Here is a 10,455-nt window from a genome sequence, read left to right as displayed (position 1 = left end):
TGTTTTGAAGTGTCAAATGCAGCCTATGCATGATAAGATGAAATGAGTGAAGTATATCTGATCCATATTCTTTGGCAATTGTCTGGTGATGGTCTCTTAATTGGATAACGTCATTTATCTGTCCAATTTATAAGTTTTCTGCATTAGCTGTTCTTTTTGTGTTTTATTTTTTTAGTTTTGAACCTCTATCATTTGATATCACGGCATTACTTGGATAAATTCAAATCATGCCCAATAAACCTAATTAATATTATCAAATACGTGGGGATTCATGTTCCTAGATCACAAGAACTCATCTTAGATGTGGTTCTTATTAAAAGAAAAGTTTAATATTGCCAACCTGAAATTTAAGAACTTTTAGCACTCGTGCTTTATAATTGAATTCTATTGTCCTTCTATGTTCATGATTTTGCAGCTCCTAAAAATCCTTTTAAGTATTCTGAATATATTCTAATCCTATTCTTTTTAAATATATTTGTTTATTATAAATTGTTATGGTTCAACAAAATATTTATCATTAATTTCATTATATTAAGTGATGAATACGACAAATAAAGTGTTATATAATCCAACTTAATCACTAACATAAGTGCTACATTATTTTTTATTATTTAAATTATTTAATAAATTCAATTATCTTTCTTTTAAAAAGATAATTTAACTTTTAAAATAATAAAAAATAATATAACATAACATTTTATTTGTCACGTCATCACTTAATTGAATGAATGAGACTAATAACGTGTACTACGTTAAAACAAAACAAAAAAATTATAAGTACATAATTAACCAAAAGTAAATTTGAGGTAATAATCTAAAATCGAATAAGTATGAAAAATATATTTAAATCTAAACTTTTAATTATATAAAATACTAAAATACTAATTACGAACAACTAATTTCAAAGAGATAAAAAAACAAGCATACGCATTAAACAAAAAGTTTGCTAAACTGCTAATTAAGTTCCATAATGTCAATAAAGTAAATTACTAGCAACTGAATCCAGCATCTTCAACTCATTTCATGAAATAGAAGTAAAGTTGCTCTTCAATGTCATCTTGAAGATATTAACTTATTCCAAGGTTCATTGATGGATGGACCAATCCAGTGAAAGGATGAATGCCTACAGCCACATTTGCTCCTTCAATCCCAGGAAAAATATTTTCAATTTGTTTTAGAACCAATCTTCCTCTTAGCAAAAGATGGCAAACAGAAAGCCGCTGTATGAATCTGAAATACATAAAAAAACAAAAAAAAGAGACAAAACATAATAGTTAAGAAAAATCAGTTGGGAGTTGAAGTGGAAGAAAGAAGATGTTGGCGCATCAAACCTCAGAATTGTAAAATTTCAATGGTCTTGACTGTTGACTATCATTCTCACTTAAAGGATTCACTGGATGCTTGAAATCAACAAGAGGACCCTCAGTTGAGCAAAGCATAAAACCAATCATCCCACTGAAATGAAAATAAGCAAAAACAACATAAATATGGTTTAATCATATTCATAGCCCATAGGGGTATGTTTCGAAGACAGCATGCAAATGGGAAAATAAAATTTGAAAGGGCATACCTAGGATATGTAGGAACTGTGGTCCATGCATAGTTGACAGAACCTTTGAATATTTGGCGACAATTAGCCACAATGTCCTCAATGATGTGCATATGAAGCCATATACTTTCTGCTTGAGTACACACAACACCTCCTGGACGGAGAGCCTTTGCAACGGACGCAAAAAAGGGCTTTTCAAACAGCTCTTGAGCAGGACCTTAAAGATATTAAATATAACCTCAATTAAAAAAATATATATTATATTAACTGCAAAAGACCAGAAAACAAAAGAAACAACAGTATACCCTACCAATAGGGTCAGATGAATCCACTATAACTGCATCGTAAGTTCCTTCTGGAACATCCTTCAAAAATGCAACTCCTGGATATTAAGAGATAATCTATCATGAGAAAAATTGTCCTAAACAGTAAGTGGTTAAGGAACATAAAAAATATAGAGTAGTTGATCATACCATCACCAACAGTAAGTGTTACACGAGGGTCCTCAAAACCTACTGCTATATCGGGGAAAAATTGTTTGGAGACCTGCAAAGAGTGACAACTTCAATTTTGATATTGGACTTATATTGTTATACTAGAACACTTTACTCCTTAAACATAAAAAGACTAAATTTTTTTAGGCCAAGTGGGAAAAGACATGGAATGACCAATATCATTAAGTAGAGAAAGTCATTCAACTTATAAAAACATGGAGAGCAAGAGAAACCATATACATGCAGGACAGTAGTTTGTCAATATAATTATTTAGCTTTGATTAGAGATAGGAAAGAATAATCTGGGTGTCATTACTCACATCAACAACCATCTTGTCTATTTCGCAGATGTCTATCTTCTCTACTGAGGCATGGCGAGCTACTTCCCGCAGCACTCCACCATCTCCTCCACCAATAACCAAAACCTAACAGAAAGAAAGCAGCAAGGAAAAGATCAATTAATTCCATACACATAATTTTATGCAGGGATAACAGGCTAATATTCCTAAAAAAAATCTTGCTCATAATTATCCAACATTTCATTCTCATGGTTCAGGTCATATCTCAGATGCCTTACTCCATGAGTGCTATCATTCCTACTCTCATCAACACATGCCATTCAGATCTCTTCTAATAAAAGGTAAAAGCAACCAAATAGACTGCAGAAAAAATAATGCTATGCTAAATATAAACCAACAGTGCACCCCAATTCAGCATGATGATGGACACATCAATGATATGAGTAAACAAATCAATATAGACATCATTTCACAAATTCTTCTACCCCTCTCGCCAACCTCTATACAATTATTAAAAACTAAGCACTACTTCACAATCATTGTATTTTCTAACTACATAAAATTTGGTGATAAAATGGGCAAACTAGACATATGCTAAATTCCTAAAGCTAGAGGGAGTCAAAGTATCAAAATACCTTTTTGGGATTTGGAATAGAGCAAAGAGGAAGATGAGTGATCATCTCTTGGTAGGCACACTCATCCCTTTCTGTAAGCTGAATGACTCCATCCAAAACAAGAACTTTGCCATATGTTGATGACTGCAAAACAAAATCCATAATACATTATAAATAAAACAAAAACCATAAAAAAAAAATTGACTGAAGAAACATATACAACATATACCTGGAAGACCATGACATTCTGATAGTCAGACTTCCCTTGAAACAAAATCTTTTCCATCTTCAAGGAATGTGCCTCCCCTGCAAATCACAATCAGATTCCAACTCATGAGTGGCATTACAAAATACAAGTACAAACATTACAAGCCAAGAGTATAATACAACAACTCGAAGAGCCTTTAAAAAAAAAACTCAAAGATTCACTTCTGTAACCGATAACAGATGCACCCTTTAACCAATATATACATTTCTGACTGATTTTTTATTCGCTCCTCGTAAAATCTTTAACAAATACAAACTTACGACCAATCAGTTAGTACCAAATCACTCTTCCACCTAGCTACTTAGGAACATTAGGACATAAGAGCATCCTTAAAATCCCAAGACACAAGGGTCCAACAACTGTAGAATCTAATAAAACAGAACCCGAAAAACACAATGAAAAAAAGCATTAAAGCACACACAGAGATTATATAACATTCCGTTCACACAATAACCAACAGGTAACGATCAACAAAAGGGTTTGAGATTATTTTACACACGGTTCCTGAAAAGGGTTTGAGAAAGTTTAAAAATTGAAGGTAGAGAGTGAACAAGGGAAGAGAAAAAAGAGAGGGTTTTTACTAACCGGGCCACATTGGGCTGATTTCGGAGAACCAACCGGGAATAACCGCAGAGATGCCAGGGTATTGAGGGTCATTGGGGAGCGCTGAAACGGCGTCGTTGGAGACGCCATTGGTTCCTTCTTCTTCTTCTCTTGGCCTCTTGACGGGTAAGTCTGTGAACTCAACAACGTTTTCCGCAGCCATTCTCTCTGTGAACTCAATTCAGTGGGGAGGGACTCTTCTACTACTAGTCCCTTATATAGGTGTTATTTTGATATTAGTAATGATTATGTGAAAATCAAATTTTAATCTTTATTATTATTATTATTATCTGCTACTTTCATGCTAGCTGAGGAAACCTAATCTTCAACCGACGACACACGCACTCCTTGCCCTTTCTCTCTCTTCTGCTCCAACACGTGTAATCTATGCAATTAATCACGGATATTTGTTTTATATAGAATAAATAAATATCATTAAATATATAAATTCTTTTTATATACTTACTAACTAAGGGAATAGTAGTTGTTTTAAATCAGTTTTTTTTTTTAAATTAATCTTCACAGATAGTGACTTTAGATTAAGTTTATTATGCACTACGGTGTAGGTTAAAGATTTGAGTTATTGGATAATTTTTTATTGAGTATTATTTAATTAATAATCAACGACACAATCAAAATAATATAAAATTTATTAAAATATATTTTTTAATATTAATTATTTTAATATAATTTATATTATTATTATATTTTATGAGAATTCAAAATATAAAATATAGATAAGTAAATTAACTAATTGATATATGATATGATAAGTTTGTTGTAACTAATAGATAATATATATTCAAAACATATGATAAGATAAGATGATGTAGCTAATAGATAATATAAATTTGAAATACAAAATATGATATAATTATTGTAGCTAGCAAATAATGTTTGAGAAATAAGAGAGAGATAGAAATATATGTGCCTTTTGAATACTTTATATATAGGACAAAAAGTTGTCTTATGAGTAACAAGAAGTTAAGTTTTTGTCATGCTTTAATTAATTTGTGTAGTTTCAATAATATTTTTTCAAATCAAACCTAAAACAAAAATATTTATCTCAGATACGATAAATTTTAGTAAATCAAACGAACTCTTGAAATTTTTTCTTTAATTAACATATTCTAGAGATTTTTCGATTTTTTATCTCTTTCATCTATCATGTTTATCTTTATTTTTAAATTTAATTCTAATTTAAAAAAAATCTTAATAGTTAAAAAATTTATATCACAATATAAATTATTTATCCTAAATCTAAAATATAATTTATATTCAAAAATATTTTTATAATAATTTTTAATTATTTAAATTATTTATTTATTATAAATTTAGTGATATAAAATAAATATTTATGTTGTGTTTTGAATTTAAATTCCATAATGTACTTCGCATTTAAAATTAAAATAATATTTCTCTTATTAGTAAAAAAATTATAAAGTTTTTTGTCACGTGTGTTATCTTATTTTGTCTGTGCTTATTTTGCCATCATTATCAATGGTCACAGGCATACATTAAGGTTTTTTAAATTCTCTAGCTAGGGTCCTCGGACGTGAAAATATAGTTATCTTGAATTTATAATGGTGCCCAGTATAACATGAATATCACCAGAAGGAACAGTTATACATATTTTTGGTGCAAAAAGCTATATCTAATTTTTATAATCATTATGAAATTGTCTCGTAATAATAAATTTTCATTGGAGATTTCGAGCATATATAAAGGAAATTTTTTAATATAATTTAATTCATATCTAAAGATTAATTATGACCATTTGATTAAAGAATACAAATCGTTATTACTTATAAAAAAAATTGTATAAAAATATTTATTTTAAAATTTAAATAAACTCATTCATATTTTATTATTAAATAAGATAGAATCAACTGATGCAAAAGTTTCTAAACAAAAGAAAAAGTTATACTAATATTTCCTTAAATTTAACTCCATTATATGAGTTGCATTATTCCTTTTATTTTAAAAGTACTTTCACTCTCCTCTAAGAGAGGTTAATGTAATTTTAATTACTTCTCCGGAAGAAAAATCATAGTAAGTAAAATCATGGTTATCAAAATTACATTTTAAATTATAGAATCGTACGATCTTACGATTTCATTAAGCCTCAACGAGTTAAATAGGAAGTAGAATAAAAAACGGAGTATACTCTTCTGAGTTAGCGCAGACTCAGGAGAGTTTAGGTAGACTCGTGAGTTTGCCCTGAGTCTGCGGGTTTACCAAAAACCCAACACAACATTGTTTATTTGGTATGCGCTTCATTTTCTCTGCTTCGTTCGAGTTCGTGCTACTGCTGTCTGCAGTGCTTATTTGGTTCGTGCTTCTTGTTGCGACGCGGTCAGTGCCAGAGTGCGACGGTGAAGGGATGAGTGTGCGATGGTGGGGTGCAATGGTGAAGGGACGTGTTCGATGCCGGAGTGGGAGTGTGCGACAGTGAAGTGTTTTTCATTTTTTTTTTCCTTTTTTGATTTTTGTCAAGTGTTTTTCCCTTTTCACTAATCAAGTTCGCTCCAATGACAGTATTGTTGAGAGTTAGATGAACATTAGTTCTTTTACTTCTAATATTTTATTTTGGAGCATGTAAGATTCTACTCATGAATCATGATTAACGATTAAAATTTATCCTTTGTAATGTGCAGATAAGGTTGTTATCAGTGAATATGATTAGGAAATGAATGTTATGTTGTTAAGCTCCATGTGAATGCTATTATGTAAGCTCCATGATAATCATGTTTACGTTTTTGTATGTAAAAGAAGAGGGCAAGAGGCACAACAACTTGCTCTAACTTTTGAAATTGATGGGGCTTTCAAGGTGAAACATAAAGGTGGTAAAGGAAAACAAATTTTTAGAAGGCAAGATTGTCCTGCACAATTATTAAAAGTCAATTTATGTCCTTGTATGGATTTTGTGTCTAATGTTTGCTTGATTTTTAGTGTAACTACTCAAGATCTTGTTGACATAATCAAGAGTCAAGACACAACTTCAAAGGTACAATCTTTTCTATGTACAAAAATCTTTTATTTTGTCAGCATTATAGATGTTCTTTGATTGAGTACTATCCTGTCCCATTACAATTTATGCATTTTTCTCTAACGTGGCTAAAATATATTGACTTTCTCCAGTTTGTGACAAATTTCAGTTAGGTGTTTATCATTTCAACTGGCTATATACAGTTTGTGGATTGAGTATTTGATATGATTTATTTATGGAATATGAACCAAATTGCCAAAATATTAATTCACTCATCCAATAGCAAATGCTAAATTTAGAGAAATTCCTATTATTTTGGAGCATAATATGCTCATTTTCTTGGATTAATTAAAGTGGTGGGAGGATTATCTTTGTTGAATGGTTGAAGTGAGATGAGATGATCATACTATAGTTATGTGAATAATATATGCTCATCCATCATGAATGAATTTTAATCCTTGTGTAGTTTTACATTCACATCGTTCCTTTCTCTTTGTAACTGTGGCATGTTGCACTGTATTTATGATATTAGTTTCTCTCTGTTCATCATGCACTGAGCACCTGCCATCAGTTAAAGAGTGAAAAAAGATAAATTAATAGTATTTTGATCCACAAATTGCAGAATTCAAGCTTTCCTTCAATTTCAAGTAGCCAATGAAAAAATTGGGATTCTAATTTAATAGGCAACATTTGGGGGAGTGGGTCCTTTTTTCTTTCCCTCCTATCATGTTTAAAAAATAAATCATTTCATAACCTATTGTCATTTCCAAATTCTTGCATCCATAGCTCCTTAATGATGTCAAACCTATTTTATTTTCTATTTACTATCATATGTCATAAATAACCTCAATTTGATAGAAATATGAAGCATTGAATGTGTTTTATATTGCACCTTATGCAAAATGATGCATAAAAGTGAATGAAATTTAGAATAAAATTTATGTTATTAATAAAAAAGTGTTAACATGACCATTAATAAAAATCCCATTTGTTTGGTTTTTTTGAGGCAAAATTAGTCGAGTTTGATGGTAGTAGCACTAGTTTTTTTGCTTGCATTCTGATTTTGGCCAATTAATCAAGATTTAAGATCTATTTCATGTTCACTGAACTCAGTTGTCAACAAAAATGAATTCATTATGCAATCAAATTGCTAGCACAAAATACAACATAATTGAACTTCATCGATGTAAGTGATCCCTGCGTAATTCTATGGATTCCTTTGGAAAGCTTGACTGATATAATATTCATAATTTATATTAGTTTGTTATAATGAGTGAAAGTGGATCACGCTTTTTGTTTTGTTGTTCACCATTTCCATAATTATTCCCAATTTTTTGTTTCATTGAAAGCCATCACACTTTTTTAAGGTTGTTTAAAGGGAATTGTTGTTTATTTATTTTTTGGTAAAATAAACAACAATGATGCTGAAATTTTGGCAGAATGGGAATTTTTGTTTATTTACTCTATGTTTGTAATTTATGTTGATTGTTATAGACTTAAACATGTTGTTATTTGTTATTAGTTTGTTATAATGAGTGGAAGTGGGTCTAATTCAAGCGGTGGAGATACAATTACGAGTGGCTCTTCTTCAGTTGCTAGAAGTAAATACAAAAATGCCCCTGGGAATAAGACTGATATTGGGTGGGAACATGGGATTGATGTTGACGGCAATGTTAAGAAAGTCAAATGCAAGTATTGTTCAAAGATTGCGAGTGGTGGAGTTTTCAGATTCAAGCGTCATCTTGTTGGGACTAGAAAAGATTCTGAGCCTTATGCTACGGTGTCGGATGAGATCAAATTGCTGATGATGAAAATTGTTGTTGAATCTAAAGCAAGAAAAGAAAAGAAAAGGAGATTGAATAGTATTGATGAAGATGAAGAAAGTGCTGAAAGGTGAAGGCAACCAACTTGCAGGAACAAAGGGGTTTTTGTTCAAAAGGAAAAAAAGGTAGTGCAAGTAATGGGAGTGGCAGTGTTCAAGCAACTTTGAATCAATTGATGAAAAAAAAAAGATAAACCTTTAGTTGATACTCAAGTTGCTGAATTTTTTTACACAAGTGTCATTCCATTCAATGCTATTAAAAATCTTGCATTTTTTAAGATGTGTGAAATGATCGGGAAATATAGACCTAGCTATAAACCTCCATCTTATCATGGTGTTAAAGAAAAGCTGTTGAAACTAGCAGTGCAGAAAACTGATGACAGTTTGCAAGAGTTTAGGAATGAGTGGAAGAGAACTGATTGCTCAATAATATCTAATGGGTGGACGGATAAAAAAAAGCGTCCAATTTGTAACTTTTTTGGTGAATAGTCCAAAAGGAACAATATTCCTATATTCCTTAGATACTTCTGACATGTCAAAAATAACTGACAAAGTTTTTAAGATGTTAGATGGTGTTGTCACATTTGTTGGAGAAGAGAATGTAGTTCAGGTGATTACTGATAATGCTACGAATTTCAAAGTAGTAAGAGAATTATTGATGCATACTTGGTTGAATTTGTATTTGACTCCATGTGTTGTCCATTGCATTGGTCTGATACTTGAGGACTTGGAGAAACATTTAAAGATTCATGAAGTTACTATAAAGAAGGGAAGGAAGATAACCACTTATATATATGGTAGAACAATGTTCATCAACATGCTCAAGAAGTACACAAATGGGAGGGACTTGGTTAGACCTGGTATGACTAAATTTGAAATTGCTTACTTGACTTTAGCTTGTCTCCATGAAATGAAAACATCTTTGATGAGGTTGTTCAATTTTAAAGAGTGGAAAAAAAGTAAGTTTGGAACTTCACAAGAGGAGGGAAAAGTAGAAAATTCAGTTTTGGATAGTAGATTTTGGAAGAATGTATCCATATGTCTCAAAGTTGTTGCCCCTCTTATGGTAGTCCTTCGATTGGTGGATTCTGATCAACAACCCGCCATGGGTTTCATATATGTTGAGATGGATCATGCAAAGGAAATGATTAAAAACAACTTCAATAATGTGAAAAAAGTAAGTTTTTAAATTATAAAATATAGTTTACTTAATTTATCTATGTGATTATGTCTAATTTTAAATTTATTTTATTTTATTTATCTGTGTAGTTATGAACCTATTTGGAAAATTATTAATAAGAGGTGGAAGAATCAACTTTATAGACATTTGCATGCAGTTGCATATTATCTTAATCCTCAATTGCATTTTGAAGATGATTTTAAAAAAGATAATGGAGAAGTGAAAGAATGATTGTTTATTTGTATGATGAGATTGGTAAAGAATGTTGGGGTAAGGAACAAAATTAATGGGCAACTTCTGCATTTCATTTTGCCAAAGGTCTTTTTTCTATAGAGAATGCAATAAACTCTAGGAAGACTATGCCACCTGGAGAATGGTGAGAAATGTTTGAGGACGAATGTCCAAAATTAAAGTAGTTTGCTATTCGTGTTTTGAGCTTAACTTGTAGCTCTTATGGATGTGAGCGTAATTGGAGCTCATTTGAAATGGTAATTGAACTTCATGACTTTATTTGTGTTTCTTAATATTTTTGTTTAGTTTACACTTTAGACTTTAGTTAAGTTATCAACTTCAACTTTTTATTATTTATAGGTTCATACAAAAAGGAGAAATCGTTTGCATAAAAAGAAAATGAATG

The 10,455-nt window shown here is 30.9% G+C and overlaps 1 protein-coding gene across 1 annotated transcript; it reads right to left on the bottom strand.

The window, feature by feature from the left end:
- Positions 1-840: 840 nt before the first annotated feature.
- Positions 841-4,043, bottom strand: LOC114409994 (spermidine synthase). The gene is made up of 9 exons (XM_028373716.1): positions 3,810-4,043; positions 3,186-3,262; positions 2,978-3,100; positions 2,364-2,468; positions 2,023-2,095; positions 1,860-1,931; positions 1,571-1,766; positions 1,332-1,455; positions 841-1,230 (listed from the first exon to the last, which is right to left on the bottom strand). The coding sequence occupies exons 1-9, from the start codon at positions 3,988-3,990 to the stop codon at positions 1,165-1,167; spliced, it is 1,017 nt and encodes a 338-aa protein (XP_028229517.1). The 5' UTR covers positions 3,991-4,043; the 3' UTR covers positions 841-1,164.
- Between the last annotated feature and the right edge of the window lie 6,412 nt (positions 4,044-10,455).

The sequence above is a fragment of the Glycine soja genome, chromosome 1 (assembly GCF_004193775.1).
Source record: "Glycine soja cultivar W05 chromosome 1, ASM419377v2, whole genome shotgun sequence".
NCBI lineage: Eukaryota > Viridiplantae > Streptophyta > Magnoliopsida > Fabales > Fabaceae > Glycine > Glycine soja.
The sequence above is the reverse complement of the archived record's forward strand: the minus strand, read 5'-3'. Positions and strand labels throughout refer to the sequence as shown.